The sequence below is a fragment of the Osmia lignaria genome, chromosome 3 (assembly GCF_051020975.1).
Source record: "Osmia lignaria lignaria isolate PbOS001 chromosome 3, iyOsmLign1, whole genome shotgun sequence".
NCBI lineage: Eukaryota > Metazoa > Arthropoda > Insecta > Hymenoptera > Megachilidae > Osmia > Osmia lignaria.
In genome coordinates, this window is record NC_135034.1 from 5,470,083 (window position 1) to 5,493,235 (window position 23,153).

General features: G+C 35.8%; 3 protein-coding genes across 4 annotated transcripts; 1 reads left to right on the forward strand and 2 right to left on the reverse strand.

Moving 5' to 3' along the window:
• Positions 1–9,481: 9,481 nt before the first annotated feature.
• On the reverse strand, positions 9,482–14,268 carry LOC117605455 (adenosine receptor A2b). The gene is made up of 4 exons (XM_034326826.2): positions 13,836–14,268; positions 11,709–11,920; positions 10,557–11,027; positions 9,482–9,883 (listed from the first exon to the last, which is right to left on the reverse strand). The coding sequence occupies exons 1-4, from the start codon at positions 14,266–14,268 to the stop codon at positions 9,482–9,484; spliced, it is 1,518 nt and encodes a 505-aa protein (XP_034182717.1).
• A 1,034-nt stretch (positions 14,269–15,302) lies between these two features.
• On the forward strand, positions 15,303–16,649 carry LOC117605458 (uncharacterized). 2 transcript variants are annotated; one of them, XM_076693045.1, is made up of 3 exons: positions 15,303–15,434; positions 15,603–15,812; positions 16,515–16,649. In XM_076693045.1, the coding sequence occupies exons 1-3, from the start codon at positions 15,373–15,375 to the stop codon at positions 16,585–16,587; spliced, it is 345 nt and encodes a 114-aa protein (XP_076549160.1). In that variant the 5' UTR covers positions 15,303–15,372; the 3' UTR covers positions 16,588–16,649. The 2 variants fall into 2 exon arrangements, with proteins under 2 accessions (XP_076549160.1, XP_076549159.1); XM_076693044.1 differs by lacking the exon at positions 16,515–16,649 and adding an exon at positions 15,889–16,171.
• Positions 16,650–19,255: 2,606 nt separating this feature from the next.
• Positions 19,256–23,120, reverse strand: LOC117605452 (sphingomyelin phosphodiesterase 4). The gene is made up of 14 exons (XM_034326821.2): positions 22,950–23,120; positions 22,335–22,634; positions 22,156–22,258; positions 21,860–22,091; positions 21,546–21,756; positions 21,374–21,486; positions 21,157–21,315; positions 20,926–21,097; positions 20,671–20,856; positions 20,177–20,395; positions 20,018–20,110; positions 19,786–19,962; positions 19,474–19,712; positions 19,256–19,397 (listed from the first exon to the last, which is right to left on the reverse strand). Exons 1-14 carry the CDS (start codon positions 22,974–22,976, stop codon positions 19,259–19,261), a joined length of 2,370 nt encoding a protein of 789 aa, XP_034182712.1. The 5' UTR covers positions 22,977–23,120; the 3' UTR covers positions 19,256–19,258.
• Positions 23,121–23,153: the final 33 nt, after the last annotated feature.

A 23,153-nucleotide genomic window follows, 5' to 3' on the forward strand; every position in this document is an offset into this window, starting at 1 on the left:
CATTCGAGTTACGTGAATGAGTCAGAAGATATTCAAACAATTTACTTTAAAAATTGTCAACCGATCAATTATGATTTTCTGAAATATTTTAACATGTTGAATGCCATAAGGGTCACCGGCTCCTCCCCAATTTACACACGTCTGAATAATTAAAACAAAAATAATATTGCTATGGTACAAATAACGTGAAATGGCAAACAGAAAGCTTGAAATTTGAAAATTAATTATTACTATTCTGAGTAATTCACTATGGCGTTCAACGTGTTAAAAATAAATTACAATTTCATACAAGAAATTACTGCTCAGCAAAGTGAAAAAGAATGTCAATTACACAGCGGCTTATAAATTGCTTGACACTACCCATTAATCATCATCAATACCTCAGTTAATTATATTAAATGCAAAAGAAATATCACCTACTACTCAGAGAAAAAATTAATGGTTTTGACTCCAAAACACCTTCATTCCTAATGTTAAGCGGAAGGAGAAACTAACATTTCATAAATAACTTCCAACGTTAGTCATTTACGGCGCAACTAAAAAAGAAAATAAAAGAAAGGGGAAGCAAACGTTAGATGAAAAAAGAAAATCAATGCTATCGAACTTACGTGAATCACGTGCTGCTCGGCAGTTATATAGAAAGGAACGACTCTAATCGGCCGTGCCCTTCTCCCTGATCGAAATTGGTAGAGTAGCTGGTGTTGTCAGAGGTACCAGTGCCGTGGCCGTTTCTACTGTATCCGATTCCGATCGATCGTGATTCGCGAGGGGACGTACTACGAACTGCGACAACAACATCGCGATGAACGACGACGGTGCAATCGGTGCATCGCCGGTATGCATTTGCAGTAACGCTGCTCCTCGCCATCCTCGACGCCGACACCGATTACCCACGACTTTCGAGTTGACTGCAATTTCACCAAACAGAGTTTCAGTTTTTTTTTTTACAAGAACACGGCTCGGTTTTACAACACCTTATCCTCAAACTAACATACGAATAACCGTTTACACATAGGGTACAAAAAGGTGTTTTAAAGAGTTGATAAATGGAAAATGTTAATTATAATGAACATATGCTGATGGATCGTTCTGTGTTCACAATGCTCTACATTTCTATATAGGCTTTGTAATAAAGGATTACCATACAGTGTATTGTACGTCCATCGAGAATATTAATTATTCGTCCTTGTGATCAATAATTGCGCAGTTTAAAGGGTATTGTTTTACTATTCTAATCAACAGATGACAGACATGCAAAGTTCGCAGTTTCATGATACAAGCTGCCTGCCAATCATATCTGAAAATGGAAGAAGAATATGTAGACAACAGCTGTTGTAAATACGTAATTAAGAGTATGGTAATATATGCCTTCTCTTCTAACATATGTTCACTAGAATTTCGTGATAGGAACAGGTATCTTGATATTAGCCACTCGTTTAGGATCAAGAGAAGCTTCAGGATATGATCATTATCTTCGATAACTAAAAAGAAACGTACAAGCAGATGGCAGAAACGATAAAGGAATTATGTAAGAAATTACTCACACTTGTTCGCAGCAAGATCAATCCTGTCCCTGGTCAACGAACGCGATTCGATGACGAAACGAGACGAGGACCAGGGATTTTTCACTTCGATTCGTCCTGTTAATCCTCCCTGCTTGCTCCATCCATATGGATTACGTTCGAAAGGAAGTCACGCGTAGAAACGTGGCCCCTCATCTGTGAACGTAACAGCAATAGAAACTCCGTTAGAGCTAACAAAGTTATTGCAAGAACTGAAGGCTAATATCAAGCTAAAATTAATTTCGTGTCAATCTCGAGACAATGAATCGAGATAAGGAAGAAACAGAAGAAAAATTGAAATTTCCTATAGGATTACCATAGAAGATTATCAAAGAACTCTTATCGAACGATGAACATCACAGACGATTAAATATCGTTTTATCGAGATTGCGTCACCGGGTTATTTTTATTTTTCAAATAACGCAAAGGACCAAATAACCGACTGATTTTTCGAACAACGAATACACGGTTGGGCAAAAATATTAATAGCACGAAATACACGCTTCCTTCGTCCCTGAAACATGATTCAGTCCGTTGAATTGCCCGGAAACGTGGTCACCTAATTGTCTTGATTCCATGGATTATATTCATAGCAGTATTTTGTCGATAACTCTCTGAAGTGTTTTTCCAATAAATGCAAGCGAGACAAGGGGACGAAAATCTGTCAAAAAAAAAAAAAAAAAATTCAAAAAACAGAGAGAGACTGAAGCTTCGCAAACGAATCGCGATTACATTAACCCATTAACTGCCAAATTTTTATTTAACATTTTATTTAATATAATCCTATTGCAAGTGATAAAAAACAAATATATATATTCAAATCCCCATTTGGAGATCGTGGTAGCAAATGGGTTAATGTTTTAATAACAACGAAATTATTCGCTTCGTTTTAAAATCCTTCGAGTATTCGCGTTCTTTATTCCTGTTTGAAACAGAAAAGAGCCGAGCGTTCTTTGTCCGTCAGCGGGAAAAATATTCTATACGCCTGTCGGCCAATTTCACGCGGCGCGAGCTTATAAAATTTCAGCCGGCAAGGATTTGCAAACTGAGATATTACACGCGCGGTCCGTTGAATTTTTCATAAGCGTATCCTTTTCACGAACGTACACCCTCCTTCGTGTAAATAATAAATACGCCAGCAACGAAAGTGGACATAAATAGTTGTAATTCGAATATAAATAACGGCTGAAATTGAAGCTTCATCTTTTTCTGTTAAAAAAATTCTGTGAGATTATATTGTTTACTAAGCTACTGGCAAATTTTATTCGTCTATTATTATTCTAACATAGTACAAAAGTAAACAGAAATTTATGTACTGTTTTAAAAATTAAAGTTGAAAGTTTAAGCTCTCAATTGTACACGACTTCCTGCGGCGAACGCGACACGATATCCTTAACGAAGTGGATCTACCGCGCGTATCCGACCGGATGTAGACACTTGCCAGCGTATAAATAATAAATACGAAATGTGTACGGGAGGTCTCTGGCTAGACGTGCAGGGTCTTCACCCCACGACACCGAGGGTTGTCGAGGTAAGGAACGATCGACCAGACAAAATGACGCCCTCGTCACATTCATCGCACTTCATATTTGACGCTGTAATTACTGGAATTACCTGGAAAGGACCTTTACTTTTTCAACAGACACCCTACTCGAATCCTTTATTCAATGGACGTTATACTATTTCCAGATTTTTAACACATCTCATCATTCCTGTAAAACAAAAGATAACTGTAACTATAGATCCAAATTGAGTGTCACATCTTCAAATTGAACTAAAAAGCAAAGTATTTGATTTTTGTATGGTTACTTTATTTTAATACAAAGTCTATTTTATGACATTAATTATGAAAAACAATATCATTCAACGGAGGTCGTTCTCCGTTTTTTTTTTTGCGAGTTTGATACGTTTGAACAAATTTAACGAACGAGTAATTTTTCAAGAGGAGACACCGACTGCTACCAAGATCGGATGATTTAACACTATTAGATTTTTTTTATGGGGTTTATGGAAAGTGAAGTTTACGCCAATAATCCAATGACTATTGACGAGCTGAGCAACAAAATCACAGTCGCTATTGATGAAATTGAACTCCACTTGTGTGGAAATATAATGAAAAATTGGGTGAAACGCAGCAAACTCGTACAAAAAGCCGAGGTATTGTCTTTGATAATTAATGTCATACAGTAGACTTTGTGTTAAAATAAAGAATTTGAATAACCTTATACAATTGATCCAGTCTTTTAGATTAGAATAAAAAAATAATCGTTTACTTTATCCAAGCACCGGAAATACTTATCGCTAAGGTTCTACGTTCCTTGCTCTGTATATTAATGAGGATATATGTATAAATAAACTCTAATTAGTTTTTTATTTCTAAGTAGACGTTAACAAATTATTTAACACGAATTTTTCTAAGTTTTTAATACTCCAATGAAGAGAATGTCGCGAATAATCTAGATTACAAAGGATTAACAGCGGTAGGAAAAAGTAGAAATCGAAGGAGAATGCATCGTGATAAATTCGTTGCTTTCGAGGCGATAAATTAGAAAGGAAATGATAATTAAGCTTATTAAAAGGAAACTGATGTAAATTACCTTGAACACGTTTTAAGATAATTAAAGATAATTAAAGATTACGATGTTACAGGCTATATCGATGCCTTTAAGCCCTTTCTCTTTCTTCTAATTCATTTTATACACCTCGGTAATGGAAGGTTAACATTGTTTAAAATAATTGAGGTATTACCGAGGACTTAACACGTTTACTATCAGCATTGCATCCTATCGGCTAATCCTGAAAATTCATTTCACAGAATTAAAAATAAAATCAACTTAAACAAAATTGAAAAAAAGTTGAAATAAAAAATGTCTTCCTATTTGATAAATCAAATTTTATCCACTTATGCAACACTGTATTCGAGTTGAGGTTAAGAATTAGTAACAGATAAGTGATTTCGAAGGACAAACATGACGTAAGAAACAAGCGAAGGTCATTTGTTCCGAAGTTAACCAAGGCTGTTATTGTTTTCTTTTTACTATAATAAAGTAATAAATATATTTAATAATTTCGATGATATTCTCATTTATGGAATATATTATTTAATTTACGATCTGGTAAAATTGGATGAAAGAGGTTGACGAACTTTCGTTCTGCTTGAAATACATTTGTTACAGATTAACTGAAACAGAAAATAAAGAAGACATGGGAAGACGAACAAAGCCAGCACGTAAGCGTATAATCTGGAAGCATTACGAAGACCCTAAGAGATTACTTGTTGCGGTGCAACTCATCATACCTGTATCCAGTTTAATCTCATCAAGGAAAAATCATGTAAGTATGTCGTTGTCACCGCAAAAATAAAATAGGATAGTCATATTATATCCAGCCGTATGAATGCAGCTAACTTTGTTTGTGTTACGTGTATCCTGATCAGATTCCCTGAAAGCAAATTCCGTACATTTATATCGAAGAAAAAATGGCGGACACATTAGTTCACTGAACTCTGCTAGTTTTCTAATTCATTTTAACGTATACAAGAATTTTAAATGTGAAAGCGCATAAAATTTCAGAGAAAAATAGTATAATACATACCATGTGTTTGTACTTTACATTAAACCATTCGCCATTTTCTAATTTTGCAAACCATCCGCCATTACTATAATTTCCCGCCGCGCGATTTCTAACCTATTACGCGTCGTCACGATTACGAATTAAAAAGAAAAAGAATAAATAAATCGTATTACAATCATTAATTCATCGAAACGAGAATGATAAATTATTAGAAAGCATTATTCTAATTAAACAGTTGGAAATTTATTTCAGCACTTACACAAGTTCGTTAATTCGCTTTGTACCGCGCGATCAATTTATTCGTTTATACGCGTTACCACCTGGCAACATTTCTATTTTACGATTATTAATATAAGATGTCAAAGAAAAATTTCTCGAAACGATAACGAAATATTTTCCGTAGCTAACTCACTGTCGAAAATAGAATCCGGAAATCGTAACTGCCTACAGAGGGGTCTCGAACTGTCAAAAGCAAAGAAGCATCATTTCCTTCCGGAAATCCTAATTTCACAGACTGTTTCGTGCGCCACCGATTAATTCTTAAATGACAGAACGAAAACCTATGAAACGTATACAATGATACCTCGACTTTCGTCGAAACAAAAGGTTCATTTCTCATCTTTCCAACCTTTCACTGCCACTTTGTTTGCCATCACGTTGTCGATGTTCTACGACCACTTTGCAGTGGCAGATATCGATCAGAAACGTAGTACAAACTACTGTCCCATATATATACAATCACGATCGTACTATTTTCGTGTCTTGCTCGTACCTCGTTTCTTTACCTTTCGTCTTCGTCCTTTTCGTTAGTCACACGAGAGAGTGTGTAACCCGCGACGAGTCGGGTCTATCGACCGGAGGAGAACCGGAGGGCGGAAGAGGGTCAGAGACGAGAAACACCAGGAACGAAAACTCAACTCGACTATAATTATTCGTACAACAACATTCGCATCGCGGCACAATCGTTAAACGGAGTTTCGCGTATCCGAAGATTAGTCATCCTAGTTCAACGGCCACCGAATTTTAATTCGTTTAGGGCGCATTTAAAGCGATTACTACTTTTGCACTGGTACGCAGAGGTCGCTAAACGTCGTACTCGTCCTCGTGGTAATAATCCGTTTCATCGTCCTTATTTTTAACATCTTTATGGTTAAACAGCTTTATTCTTACCTTAATCCGTCATATTTATTCACGAAACAAGAATTTATGTTTACTTTTACAATTCGGTATTGTTTTTAGGGTAGTTCGCAACGCTTCCAGGTTCAGCGGTGAAAGGTACAATGGCTGAAATTGATCTACCGTGAAATCTCGTTTTTCGTACAACTTTTACACCTCTTTATTTAATCCTATAATATTTTATAATTCGACAGTAAATTTTATCACGGAATATATATTTACAATTAATGAACAATAATTAATCTTATTTCGATAATCAAATCAGGGTAAACGTAGTTGGCGTAGTACATCGGGAACTATCACAGGATTTCGGTTGAAGGACATAGGTTCCTTTAAAAATTATATATATGCGCGTTTACAGATAAATTGAAACGAAAAATGTAATTAAGAGAAATGAAACTGTCGGGCTGCAACAAAATAACGAAAAGTATGAAACAGAATTATAGAAAATCGTAAGAAAAGTATGAAATAAAAAGAAAATAGAGGGAGAGACATTTTGCCCCTGTTACGTTTCTCTCTCTCTCTCTCGCACACACACCCTGCATATTGCTCTTTCTCTGTCTCTCGCTACTCCCGCTTTACCCTTTGCGAAAATCGATTCGCTACCGGCCTAGAGAGCACTACACGTCGAATAGCAGGAGAAAATGTATTTTCTTAGAATAAAAATCTTACCTTATTACTCGTCGCATCAGCCAGCACTTATCCTATGCGAGGACCTCCACGGCACGAGTAACTGCAGCTCATCGACCGGCGTAATCAGTTCTTCTTCTATTATTATTTTTACTACTAGAAACTCAACTATTACACTTAAAGGACGGTCCTCGTGAGCGGTGAAAGGTAAACTAACGATATCACGATTGAAACGGCCGTAAATACGATGAAATGAAATAAAACCTCGGCTTAATACATTCTTGACGCACACCCGTCGGCCGACGACGCCAGACTGCGCGTGAGCGCCACCTTTCTTGCCCGTTCTGCTCATCCCCACCACTACCCTTTGTATCGGTTTACAACGGCTATCTTTCTCTCTCATTATATCATTGTATTTTTTATCTCCCTCTTTCTTTTCCACCCTTTCGCGTTTCATTTTCTGCTCCTAACTTTACTTTCGTTCCTTACTTAATCCCTTACACACCTATACTTGTCTTATAAATTTCTTTCTTCTTTCGTCTATCTTATTGTCCTATAATTTATTATATCGCGTTTCTATATTTTAGAGAGTTCTTTTATCCTTCTATTCATCTTTATACTGTTTTCCCATCGTCATGTAAACGTACCTTTCTCTTTATTAATACGGTGCCCGTATTTTTACCCTTTTGCTCGTTCATGAACAAAGCCTCCTTCCGCGCCTGCGTATCAATGTCACCGTTGCGAATGGAACTGCGTCTGCGTTCCTCTAATATTCTGCCTCCCTAATTCTTTTAGTATTTCTCTTTTTTTCATTTCTTTCGAAACCATTTGTTGTAGTTAGCGTGATCTAAAAAGAATTATCTATCCGTTCCACCTTTCTGCCGTCGAAAATATGGCACGTCGCCTGTCGACGTTGCCCACCGGATGGTGACACGCGTTTTATCATCCTGCTGCCACCGTTCGGACACGTGATCATGCAAAAGTAAATTATGCACGTCTGGGCACAAATAACATTTCGCCTATATTCCATTCTATTACAAAAACTTGTAGAATAAGTACAAAAGGGGAAATGCACGCGATGGGGGGTAATATCGGTGATATTTACTACTTAATATATAGGGGACAAAATGCGTACTACGTTTTCCCACGGCTGCCCTATACACCATATGTTCCAATCGCACGCAACAGTTACAATTACGTCTCCGTAATTTAAAGGCTATAGTTAGGTTCGTGAGTTCATCATAAAACAATTAAATGAATAATGTCATTTGATAGAAATAGATATTGCAATGCTAGAAACACCTGTTCCATGTTAGTTAAATATGAGTAACAAATGTTCAAGGGATATCAGTAGATGTTCCTAAGTATCTTCAAGTACTTTCTTATCACTGAATCGTGCATTGTTCAAATTTCCAGCCTAGGAACAATGCGATATCTCGAAACCAGAGTGCAACGTCCACTGTATTATTGATGTACTCTCCTTGTAGCCTCCTTCAATCGAGAACTCGCTACTTGTCTCTTTTAAAGTTCCCAGGAATATGATACACGTGTCGTCTTAGGTTATATAAGAATATTTATATTGTGCAGTTCGCGATTCAGAAGCATATGTTGTATCAAATATTTATTTCTAGCGAATTGAAAAAATAATAAAGTGAGTGACAATAATTTCGCTCAAAAGAAAGGTTCGTCTAAAGTACGACCGACATTTAGGTGCGGTCTTTTCCAGATAAATTCACTACATTAGAAAAACGGCACTCCCACAATGATTTCTCTATTAAAAACCTTTAAATCGATACGCGTATCATTCGAGTAAGAAAAAGAATGAGTAATACCTTATGTAAGCAACACTAAATTTTGTTCAGAAGAAATGCAAATGTAAAATAGCGTATACTTAACGAAACTAAGACTAAAAGCAAAATCTCTTTATACTAGTTGCCGTCCAGTCATCTAAAACTATGTGTAACACCTCTGAATGTCTATAATTACGGGTCTAAAATTAAATGAAACGTTTTCTCGTAACAGTTTTGAAAAATCCGCCACAAAACAGTACGAAGGCATTAGTGGCGCCATCCGTGGCAAAACGCTGAACTACAACGAAGTTGCAGACGGTAAATTACCAACTGCATAAAAGGATTTCTCCTATGATAAAACGTTCCTTTCACAAAAGTCCGCTATAAAAAAAGTGCGCTGCTAGCCCATTTTGGCGGTCCAGTTTATGAGAATTCTGTTTTTTACTACAGTGATTACGAATAAGAATCCTGGATATTTTATTCAATTCAATTCATGACGTTTATTTGTTGGTGATTCTGTATCGAGTATTAACACCAGGATTTATAGCAGGTATGTATCGTACATCAAATTACTATACTAACATCAAAAATATGTCGCATTCAATTTTAGAAAACTTTCGACGCTTCAGAGCTTCGCCAATTACGATATTCTCTAATTATACTTAATCACAATTCGTAAATTGTTATTATCGATAACAAGGATCATCGATTTTTAGATTAGATCGTATTCGATGAATCGGTAAGAGATCATCAACCTTTGTCCTTGTTCTCCATCACTTCTTCGTCCATGTTTTCATGAACAGAATCGATGTGATTTACATCCACCTCGATTACGAAAATGGAGGCTGGCGGTGTTTCTTCAACGTGATCGATTTCCGCTGGAAGTAGCGGCATCAAAGGTTTGTAAGTCTGTAATTCTATAGACGAAATGTGAGGTGAAGTTTTCGAATCAATTCTATTATTCCTAAAACTATCGCTTTCGTTTCGGTGAAACTCGCCACCATTCTGATCTCTATTATCATTTACAGAAACATCCACCTCCTGTTTGTCACTTTGCGAAGAACTAGATCCGTTAGTGCTACAAAGTTCTTTCTCCCGAATGGAAACGTTGCGAGGAGTCGATGATGATCCTTTCAATTTGACGTCAGTCACCTGTTATTTAAAACACGCGTTATTACACCATCGAATTTTTTCTTGATAAGATAAGATACATGTATATTTCCAACAGGGAAGAGAGATCTTCTGATAAAATCTGAGTTTTATTCATCAAAACTTCGAGGATGATCGACTGCAGCTGTAGAAGAGCACCGATAACGAGTGGATCGCTAAGTTAAATTAAATGACGCTATCTACCAGGGCCGGCCCTGGACCTAGGCAGATTAGACGGCCGCCTATGGCTCCCCATGGTCCAGGGCCCCCATAAAATGATTTTGCGACTAAGAGTGCAAGAACAGTAATGTTTATTAATAGAGAAATTGGTAATTTGGAAGCTGATAATCTGAAAAATGGTGATTGGGGAATTGGTGATTTGAGAATTGATAATTTGGAAAATGGTAATTTATGAATTGCTAATAGAGAAATTGGTAATTTGGATAATATTAATATTAATCGATGTAAATGCAAATCTAAATTAGTTATACAAGCTTTAATGTTAATTTTATAAATTTTATTTCAGGTATTCTTTTTTATCTGAAGGGGCCCTTTTTCGGAGCTCGCCTCGGACTCCCGAAATCTCAGGGTCGGCCCTGTTATCTACCCCTGAAGTACAAGAATATTGTTCTTTTTCCCACAGTCGAATGCTGTTCAAAGAATTACCAAACCTTACCTGACGCAGTAAACTTGATCTTTGCCCTCTGGCTGCAGGTGGACCTCCCATTTGCCTTTGATGTTGCCTCTGAGAACCCACCAAAGACCCACGATCCTGTATCACGCTGATAACGCTGGATTTCACGTCGCTATGCGGGAAAATCAGCCTCCACATGAAGTTCTTCAACGCTGCACGAAAATCTTTCAGATGGTAGGCGTAAAGTAGCGGATTACCAGCCGAGTTAAGGTGCGACAGGATGATGCAAAAGTTCATCAGGATATCGTTCACCTTGCACCGTGGACAGAAGGCCATGATGCAATTAATGGTGTACAGAGGGAACCAGCAGATGATGAAGAAAATTACAATGCGAGATAGATTCTGCGTCGCTTTTACTTCCCGCTTCCTAGCTGCTCCGAGTAGACGCAACATCGTACCTGTTGTCTGATTTCCGGTCCTTCTACCCGGATTCATCGTTACAATTTGTTGCAACTATTAGAAATATATAACACAGAGATATAGGACGATTTTGAAATGAGAAAAGTCTGGCATAATTTGACGGCATAAAAGTATAACAAAATGACACTTATGATACACCAATTTAAAGCTTAAATTTTAAAGATGATTACATAAGGGTTCTATCAATATTCTCAACACAAAATGGCTGATTCTTTGTTGGAACAAACAATTGGATACTCCCTAATGGACAGTTCTAACGATAAGCTGTAAATTGATTGATTCATTGTTTTTGTTCTAATAAAGTATCAATCAATTTCTACTAAGAATATCGATGAAAAGTTTATGTAATCATTTCCATTAAGCCTTAAGCTTGAAATTGACATGCTGTAAGTGTTATTTTTTGATACTTTTATGTCATCAAATCTTGTCAGACTATAAATTGAAATGGGATGAAAGGAACACGTGTATACTGAATAGGATGTACGACATAGAAACATGTTCCTTTCATCCTACTTTAAAGTCCGTTTGAGATGTTAACAGGTTTACATATAATAAACCATTAATCCACGTATCGATGTGCGTTACATATGTATTAATTAAAAAGGGTAAATTGCGACGTCTAGTAAACATCAAGTGATCTTCATTAATTCGTTATCCTCTGTTTGCATATCGCATATGTATATGATCGTGTATTTACGGTTAAAAGTGTCTGACCTGCTTTACGACCACTCGGTATATATGGGCGTAGAAGGCTGCAATTAATAGCGCGGGAAAGATGATCGTAGCGAAGTAGAGGAACACCAAGTAATCGTAATCCATCACTTCGGTGAAGATACATTTCTGGTTTGACCTCTCGCCCGCGTTCCAGCCAAAAAGTGGCAGAAAACCGACCAGAGTGCCGGCGATCCAGCACACGCAGATTATACCTAAAAAAAAGTACATTATCTATTAATTTAATTTTTATTAGTTATATGAATTATTCGAATTTATTTTACTTGCTATGGAATAAAATACTAATAAATATTGTATTATTTTAGATATGGATCACGATAGGGACAGTTCAAAATTAATTTTCTTTTTCTTCACGTCTGATGGCTTCTGGAGGAAATTATAAACGTTTTGGAAGTCGGTCAAAGAAGTCGATGATAGGAAGTACACGTGAATGTTATCGATTGGATAGCTTGGCAATAAACGCACCTTTTTCCCTCTTGAGTGATGGTATCAGTCAGCGGGATCGTAATTAAAATCACTCGTGCCATAAACAGGCGAAACGCTTGAATTAATCACGGCCAACCACCCTCAGAAATGAGAAACGTTTGAAGGTGCTATTCATTATTTTTATTAACATTGAATATTTGATTTTTTTAAAATATATTCTTATGCAACGTCTAGATCCCTGAAAATTCCAAAGGGACACGGTTTTCTATCAATACTATGACACGGCGGAAGAAAAGAAAGTCCTTTGGGAAATCGAATGTAAAGGGAATTACGGCGTGTTTTTCATACGATACGCTCGCGTGGACATCATCCCGGAACAAACTTGATAATTTCTTAATTCCTTTGTTAATTACGTAAGTATCATGATGAGTATTCATTATACTGAAGCAATTCTATTCTTACGAATAATTAATGGGTTTTGTAATTTTACAATTTCAAAGAGGATTATGTTTGAGAGCCACCAATTTTTATATTAAAATTAGTAAGTAAACTAACAAGTATTTAGATAAACTCAATATTAAAAGATATAATGTTTCTTCTAGGATATTAAAATCTTTTCTATACCAGAAGCACCACCTGTTGCCATCACTTCAGCCTTCCAGAGAAATATGCTAAAGCTTCTCTATACAGATAAAAGAAACAAAAGGATCTAAATATTGAATACAAAAGATTTTCTGTAGTATTACTATTGAATAGGAAACATAATCGACAACAACGGCTTCTGAGAGCGTCCACACAATGTTGCTTAATCAACAGTCTGATGCCCTGTATTCGTAGAACGTGAGGTACACTACTGCCAAGAAATTTGGAAATATTTAAATTGTTTTAAAAAATAATTAAAAGGTCGAGATAGATAAGTGATTCTACATTGTATTCTTTTGTTTAATTCTAATACTGTTCTCTTCTATATTAATATACAGGTGAAATATATATTTTATATTATACAATGCAGTTGAAGTATCTATTTAAATCTCTTTCTTTCCAAACTTTTTAACAGTAGTGTAAATCCCTTATCAGTGCGATCACAGAAAAAATTTTACTTGAACTACGAAACATTGAAGATAATCATCGAATTTCTATTGGAATTTATCCAATAGTAAATTACTATAATCCTGACGAGAAGAATTAGTATTTTCAGAAATGAATTATTAAAGTTATGCGAATGTAACTCGTTCGATTAAAAGTTTGCCTGAAAGTTGCGCCGAGCGTGTAACAGGTGCTTTCGAGAGCAAACAATTCCGTAAATTATAATTGCACGACTCGGATCAATATTGCTTTACGGTTTGCTCGATTAAATGGTTACGTGTGTCGTGCAAAATACTTCCGAGAAGACACGATTTTAATTGGATCATCGGATTGCACTAGGTAACAGATAACAATTACTCAATTCTTTACATATACGATTCTTCGAAGTTTACGCCTGTCCTGTGCGCGCAATTATTGACCTATACTACTTGCGCGTTGATTTCGTTACAGGCTACCCTGGATTTATATAATAAAAATGAAGAATAATCTGAAGTTATGAATTAAATGACCACTGCACCATTTCTCCAAGGGTCCAAGGTATGATTGTATTACAGTATCCGAATCCTATATCGTATCGAACTCATTATTCACGCTTACCTATGGCAGTTTTAGTGCGTACGGTACGGGAATATCCCATGGGATGAAGTATCGCCCAGTAACGATCGACGGACACCGCGACGAGACAGAAGATGCTGATGGTGCATAGAACGACCAGCACGGATACCGTGAATAAACAAGCGTGAAAATTTGTTGGTAAACCGATGCTAGCCAAAATAGCAAACGGTATAGCGAACAATCCAACGAGTAGATCAGCCGTAGCTAAAGAAATGATATAATAATTAGTTCTTCGACGAAGTTTCCTTTCTTTGCTGAAAACAATGATCACAAGTCCGTTGCCGAATACCGCGCATACCGCCACCAGAATTTCACAAACCGTATACGGTAGATTAAGTTCCGAATTGGTAGACGGGTTCACCGCGGTCACGGTTAAATTATCAGCTAATTCGCTGTCATTTAATGGAAATTCCATCACGATTAACGCTGATACTCTATGCCTTAACGTTTCTACGTAAGATTGATATTAAAAGCACTGGGATGTTTGGAGAAATTTGAAAGCATCTTCTGGTATCGAGAGTCATCTCCAAAGTGGAACATTATCAGTTATCAGGTATCAATTGATTCTCATTAGTCTCTAACGGCGCCGTTCATTTATTCTCTACGGTTATTGGAAGATCGGTGACAAATGGAAAACGCCAGTCGCGTGACACGAGCTTTTCTCCTGATCTTTTTAATGGATCCTCTTAATTTCTGCACAGAGAATTTCCATGATATCCAACTAGACGAGCAGTCACGCGAGCTTGATGCCACTTCCTTAAATAGATCCTCCTGGAATGTTTTTGGTTCTTTATGGTGGATCAAAGTTAATATCTTCTTCTTCAAATTCTGCCTGACAAGTGAATCAACAAGATGGATTGAATTTATGGATCCAAGGTTCAACACCCTTCTGATATCCTTGCATTTTTCAACAGCAACGCTTCAAGGTCGAACGATGATGTTAGAGAATTAGGTATCTTCCTGTTGAAAAGGGGCATCGACCCAGGATTATCGTGTCACGCTCTATGGTAATCGATCGATTTCGTTTTACCAGAAAGACACCCGCAGCACGTGGAATGAAAAAGACCGGAAGAAGGAAGCATCGTTGCTGATTTGTATGGACGTGGCGCGACAGCTAATGATACTTGCTTCGCCTCACACGCGACCAACTTTGTCTCTTCTCTGTTAAATAATAAGTGTAATTAACTTTGTCCACAGATGATTATTTTTATCGCACCAAAGGATTTAACGAGAATCTTTATTTCTTCAATGTATGAAAGTCTTCCCTTTGGAAACTTGAGCGTCCAATTTTAGTCGGTACACTGTTGGATACCAACTGACCCAGCCACCATCGTTGAATGGTTAATTGATCCACTGGAAACACAACGTAGATCTTCTCGAGAGTTCGGAATAGCTAATCCACAACTGGGCACACACTATCGCCCATAATTTTCATTCAGAGTGGACCAACAAGTGGGCAGTCGTGATCAAGTAGTCCATGCAAACAACCGGCACCAAATTCTCGTTAATCTTCTGAGTTATGGTTGAGCCGTGTTCCCAAACAATCTACAGAGACTCCGAAGGTTCTAGCTTATTTAAGCGGTAAGTAATTGTCCATTGAAAATCACAGTAACCGAGAACCTCGGGTCACGTTCGTTGTGTCGACGCTTCGAGTCCAACCACTCTTCGATCGCACACCTGTACAGCTTATTATGATCCATCATTTTCCAAAGCATGATCATTAAATAATAATTCTATTTTTTTTTTTAGGAATACTATGTTTATGGAAGGATGCGACGAGTTCCAAAAGCGTTTCTTTTTTTATCTTCAGTTCATCAGGATTTCATTAAAATTCATAGGATTTCGAATCAATGAAACTTTTTTATTTCTTCACAAAGTAAAACTGGCTCTTTATTCCCCGCCTCACAATGTCGTGATTAACAAGCTGTTCAGCATCTCTGAAGAAAGAGACAGATTAAGGTTTTAATTTCACAAAGTTTCCCACTTGAACATTGATAAACAAAGTAATATTGTTCCTGTCGTGATTTATTTTTAGACACAATTTTGAAGTTATGGATGCGTTGAGGGTGAATTCGATACAGCTGATGGAGGAATTATCAGGCAACACACGACGCTTGGAAAACTATCAAAGTTTCGAACGAAAACTTTTCTTCGCGTGTCGTTTTAAAATTCTGCAAGAAAGTCCGATACAAAGTGTTATAGTTTTAAGAAACTTTCTTATAGAAAGTCTTATTTGTAATCGTTTTAAAATATTGACTTGTAAAATGGATGCTCTGATACTAGAAAAGCATTTGAGGTGCGCGTTTAAGAGAATCTAGGAAGTGATAAAAGTCATCATAAAGTAATAGTGGAGGCAATCGTGTTTTAATATCATCATATACGCTGATACTCTATTCTAAGCATTTACGCCTGTCTTTATTTATAGAGGCTTAACATATCACTTCCCGAACATCATTATAGCCTTCACTCAAATTTTAGCTCTTATAGATCCATCACGATCGAAGATATTTAGCGTAAATTTAATCATTGTTCGTGGATCCGAAGGGAACACGTTCAAATTTCGCGAACGATTTAGAGCGAATCTCGATCAACGACGAAGCGCGCTAATTTTTAAACTGTCACTAATCGTTTGTAGATCAAGTCTTGTATTTCTTTTTCAAGAATACGGAATCGAAGAGGAACACGATTGTGGATAAAACGCGTCCGTCTTCTCAACCCTGTGGCGCGTAACTGAGTTCTTCTCCGTGACACACGGGGACAAAGCGACGGTGGAGGTGGAACGGAAGCGGTAGTGGCAAACTGGAGAAAGAAAATCGACGATACTGTACGATGGTGGTTTGCTGTTTCATCAAACTCTAAAGAATTTCAAATGATCTCTCGATGATATACTGTATAATGCTTGTTTGATGTTTCAGCAAACTTGGAAGGCTTTCGAAACGGTGAACTTTTGAAATAGAAGAACACTTAATAAATGAAGGAAAAACCTGGAAATATAATACATCGTATAATTAACGATGAGCATGGCTGATATATGTTGACCACAAGAATAGAAAACTCTATTTATATCAATTCGAATACTTCCGGAAGCATCATCCTCTCTGAATCATGAGGTTGCGAGATAACGTTTGGACCGTATCTTTAAGTAAACAAAAATTAATTAAATTCAGTTAAATTAACGTGAATAAATTGTTACTTTCGTCAATTGCAATTACTTCATTTCTAGATGATTAATAGACTGGGACATTGCGGCTCCGATCAGGATCTAAAATTAATAAAAATTCGATTTGTCAAGTACCTATTATAAATTATTTGAAATAGATGACTTACTGGATATTCTGCTGGTCAAGTAGGATCGTCTGGAAAACAAGCAGGTATTTATTATTCTATTCGATATTAAACAGGATCGAATTACTATCAAGGCTAACCAGACAAATGGATCTGCACATTTTTCGTTCTTCCATTCGCGGGAGTCGGTTTTATCCGATGTGCGTGCAAGTACATTTCAAGTGAGAAATTGACTTTCCGAGCGGGTTTCTAGGGATCCAATTTTATGGGAGTGCATGGTATTTCTCTACGTGATTGATCCTTAAAATGACCTAAAAACATTCCAAGTATTATAATTTGAAAAATAGTGAGAGCGTTAAAAATTAATTGTAGATTTCTTTTCTTTTTTTGTTTGAGAAGGTTCTTCCATGGAGGATTGAAACATCGACACGTGAAAATTATAGAGTATAATGAAATTAACGATAAATTTTAATTGCTGGAGTGGCCTTAAACATGTCTTCGACCCGAGCCTGTTATCACATTGTTCTAATAGCCGGCAATTACGTAATTAGTGGGAAGTGCGGTGAGAACCATCGACTTTCATGAATTTCACTGTTCTTGTATTCGAATATCGATGAAATTTTGAATCAAGAATTTTACATTTTCTTCAATTATAAGCGTGTCGGTAACTCAATGTGGTTGAGAAATAACGCTTTAAATAGTTGCACAGTTCAAACGTTATACTAACGAAAATACTACGCTAACGATTAGACCAGCATCGCGTGATAATTTCACGAAAATATCCTCGCTTGGCCTTTTTACGTTTAATAAAAACACGCATCAGGAAAAATGATTCCGAGAAGCAACTAAATAAAACCATATGACTAAACAAAATTTATAGTACAGTTTAATAGAATTCAAGTCTTAATGGATAAATAATTCTATGTTTTATAGACTATGATAGAAAGATGATTGAATGAAACTAATTATTGGTCTTTAAACATTCTTTAGTGTCATGTATAATCACTTCCTTTCAATAGTCTTTAATCAGGCAGAGATTTTAAGTGACACGTATCCAACGGCTTAAAGACACCTTAGCGTAGCTAATAATCTTGACGAACAGTGAACGAGACCATTCGAGGTAATTGAAACGTGCTTTATTCTACGTAACAGGCGCATAACAGGTCATTTGACATCGCATAAAAGGATCCTTAATTGCATTGCAAAGTTGAACGAGTTAAGCATGGAGAACGATGACAAGAACGTGAGTTGTACGGATCTGAATCGAATACGGGTCATGTTCCTGTTCTACCGGACGTGTCAACACACCCCAAGGAACTAAGCACCTAATGATTTTAATGTTATTGGAAGCGGATATAGGATAGATGAATAGAACGCACCTCGAATAGAAAAATAAGTAAATAAAAAGTTAGGAAAAACTTGACGCGCTTCGTGTCGCGTGGATAACTCAGGTGGGGTACACCTGGGGAAACATAAAATGCTACTAGAGACTAGGAGATCCAATTAGAGAGATACATTTTACATGGTGTTAGATTGCAACATAAATGAAGTATAAATATTTCTTAGATATTTAAGTTCTTATTAAATTCCTAGGCAGAATATTTCCTCGCGACATAAAGATATCGTATGAAACGAGAGAAAATTATGAATTCTACTTTTCTATTTCGTTTTTTCCATCCGTTTCTTCCATCTGGAAAGTTTTTCCTTCAATCCAATACCAATTATCTGGCTCACAATATCAACGTTAACGAACCAGCTTACTTACGCGAATGCACGTGTTCCACCATTGATAGAAATGATCGGCTATCCGTGATATTGATTAAATAATAACCATTCCTGCGATATTCGCATCTAGATTTCAAAAGAATATTTCATCTACAGACTGCTAATTTGTCGCCGATATGTTATTAAAATTAATCTGTATTATTTATTCCTTAGAATCTCATTTTGTGTTAGTCTTTCATACTTTAAAAAATGTATTTATCTTAAATTACTTCATGTAACAATTACGTGTAACATCCTGAAAATTACAATTTGCATATAAATAGATTGATTGAATTACGTAGAATATGATACAGTGGTATAAATCATATCTTAAATAACAAAACAATTATAAATATTTAATTCATAGAGAATCCCGTTGTACTGGCTCTAAATGTTGTTCTACTTGATGCTGTCCAAGGTTCCAGTGTTGCGCGTATTAATATATATACAAACCATATGCAAAAAGTAAATCCGAGAAACACGAAGATACCGTAACTGTAAAAAACAAAAAGAATAAATCATATAACTCACATTCCTCTGACTATAATTTAGTACCGATTAAGTGTCATACTTTGTAAGCCAAAAGATAAACATTCCTAAAATTATATTCGCAAGAAGGCTATAATTAGCCAATGGTCGCAAACTCAATCGTGGCGGAATACGCTCCTCATATCCGCTGGAAAATCCATTCGGTGTTGTATTTGTTCGTTTTTGTAGTTTCACAATTTTTGTAGGTGGTTGTAATGTCTGTCGGCAAATACTGCCGAGGAAACCGCGTCGTTGGTACAACGCAGTTATCTCACGTCGATACTGTCAAATAATGCCATTAAGATTACAAAAATTTATTATTTTTTATGGTGTACTACTAAACGTATGTCCATACTTTCATGTTTATGTAAGAAGAAAGTTTGTACAAATTTCTAACGAGAAAAGCACATTCGTTACTTCTAACTGGCTGCAATTCCGGATCTCCTAGATATTCGACGTACCGACAGGTTTGTCTGTCTTCTTGCACGGGTACGAAAACACCTGGCTTGCTAGTGTCTAAACTTGAATCCATCTGGAAGATTATTGCATTAAAAACTTGCTATAAAAATTATAAATAATGTTTTTACTTGTGACTGATGACAGAAGGATGTTGATAGAATGCTTTCATGATATTCTTGATCAGCTTCAATTGCTACCTGAGGAATCTCTTCTACGTTAATCTACAAAAATATGTTTGATATATAACAATTTTATTTATAACATACTTGTGTGTTACTTTTTGTTACCTGAAAGATTTCAATCAATTGTTGTTGTGCGTTTGCCAGATATACAGGAACTCGACGTCGTTCTTCTATACTGATATCATCCGAAGAATAGTCTTCACCATGAAAGAATTCCCATATGGCTAACAAAACTCTTCTGTTCTTTCTTTTTTGTTCCAGTGCCTCGATCAAGCTTGTTGCTGTTAAATGAGCTTGTTTGATTGTGCTTAACAAGCATACGACCTAAAATAATTGAAAATATGTATTAACACTTTGATTATTTTTGTATTACTTTTGTCTTCACAAATCTTATGTATGTTTTCTTCAAAGTAATTTATTTTATTTTTATCCATAATTTCAAGTATCTAATACGAGTATTTCCAATTAAGTAAGTCAAAGAATTTCTAATAATATGAGTGATGGATTCTTATTGAAATTCAAGCGTCATCCAAATATGGGTGACGTGACAGTCAAAGTGTTAAACACCAAGTTCAGTCACGTGTATATATTTTACACACCTGTGAGATGGTAGCTTGAGAGAATATTGGAACATATTGATATGTCGGCCCTTCAAGCTCTAGAATCTGCTGTCGTACAATTGATGCCCATTGATTGGTAGATACTCTACTTCTACTTATACCAATATCATCCATATGATTCTCTATTTCACATATTATTCTTTCTAAGTAAGGTTGCGAGAAAACCTATCAAATATATGCTTTATGAAGGACGTACCATACTACACTTTATTCATCTGAAAGATATTAACATACCTTTGTAACTCTGAACAACATTAATGCATTTTTAGGAGCTACAAGATCTGTTCTCATAAAACGAGGTAACAATTGTTGAAATATCGCTGTGTAAGCTAATAAATTATGAGCAATAAAGGGCATCCATCTGCATACATCATGAATCTTTCCTCTTTCTTCTTCTTCTGATTTACTATAAGAAGTAAAATAATTCTGTAGTAGTGAATTAAAGAGTTTAAATTACGTGCTTACCCTTCTTTAGTATATGTAATACCAGGGAAATATCTCCATGGTTGAATGAAACTTAACCATGCTTCTAGGATTAATCTAAATGAACTGTCTAAGGGCCAATGGTGTATAGCTTTCCGAAGGAATGTGTAGATTTTGCCTTGGACAGAAGGCAAAATTATTCTGTAAAAGATATCCTTTAAAAATTTGATCATTTTTGTTAAGTTTAACATTTGCATACCGTTTGAGCTCGTCCATTGCGCTTTTATCGCCAATTGTACTGTTTGCAAATTCATGCAAGGTTTTTATAAATGCTCTTACGAGCCGTATGTGTTCCCCGGAATGAATACTGTGCTGTAATTGAAATGAAACTGTATATAAATGTTATGAACATGCTTTAATCACAGACTTACACGTCGTGGTATGGACGGAGAATATGATGTGCCTAGTCGCGAATTCAACTGATCATCTTCTGTATATTCTAGCCAAAAATCAAGAAAAACTTGAACCACAGTTTCACTTCTCCAAACCTGTGGTAGACACTGCTGCTGTGGTACAGTTGATGTAGAATTCGGAGATCCTGGTGATAATATGGATGTTCTCAGAAGTCTAGGTGTTTGTAATCTGTAATAATCTCTGAATTAAATTTATAACTTATTGTCACATTTCTAAGAAATGCAATTTTGTAACTATTAATATTCCTACTATCAGTGAGCCCATAAAATACCTTTTAGATTCAGGTGACTGCACTAATTTTCTCTGAGGTGTTTTTCTAATGTACGGACCAATTATTGGCAAAACTGGAGAATTATCTCTAGGTAAAAAGTGATACAAATAGCAATGTGCTAATTGCACATAGACAGTTTCCCAATTGACCCAGACATTTTCTTGCTGTTGTACTTGCAGCCAAGGGTTTGTTAAATGGTAGGCAAAGTGGAAGATGTAATATTCAAAGGGATATGTGTAAATGTTAAGGCTATATTTTGTATAAATTTTGATGCATTATTGTATCAAAAAGGATACTCATATTTAGAGCAGTTACAGCACGTGTACCCTGCTCCTCTCTAATTTTGTCAAGATAAAATGGTGGTATTACACCTTCTTCCAGCATTGAACGTATTTTTACCTAAAACAAAAGAATATAAAGATTATTGATTTACTAATGTATAAATTTAAATAATACATAGTTTCAATTTACATACAGGTAAATATGAGACTGGAAAGTTATACTTTAAGTAACAATCTGGCAATAATTTATAACACAAAGAAAAGACTGGTCCTAATGGATTAAGAAAGTTGCAGAGTGTTTCATACTCCTGCAAATTTTTCTTAAATGTGATGCTGTGTAAACCCCAACCAACATTATCAGTTATTCCAAATAATGAGTCTATTAATATTGAAAACACATGTTGCAGTTCTGTTGTGCTAGACTCATCTATTAATGTTGCAATTTCCTTGCATCGTTGCACCAGTGGCAAAGTCAAATATCTTTGTAGTCTGATCTGTGCATAGATTAAAAAATAATTGATATAATGTTTTATTATACACATAAAATTAATACGTGCCTTATAACTATTTAAATTACAAAACATATACCTTTACATAGAAATGCAACTTATACATTATTTCACATATAAATTTATTTAAAAGAGTAATACATTTTCTTTATTTATACGTAGAAAATATACTTTCTTAATACAATATTTTAAATAAACCGGTTAGTGTTATAGGTTAAGTACAGGTTATGTTTTCTTAAAAGTTAACGTGTTAAAGGTAATGAAAATAAAATATGCATATGAAATATGCACACTTAATACCGTAGCAACGTCTGAAGATGTAGCCATGTTCGTATTTATTTATTTGTGTGAGAATTGTTGAAAAGAACATTTATAAAACGTTTGTTAACTTAATTGCGACTGATTCGCGCCACATACATAATTTAAGCAATGATGAACATGTTCGCCACTACGAGAAATAATTTCACTAGACATTTTCTACCTGTGTCTACCGTATCGACATAA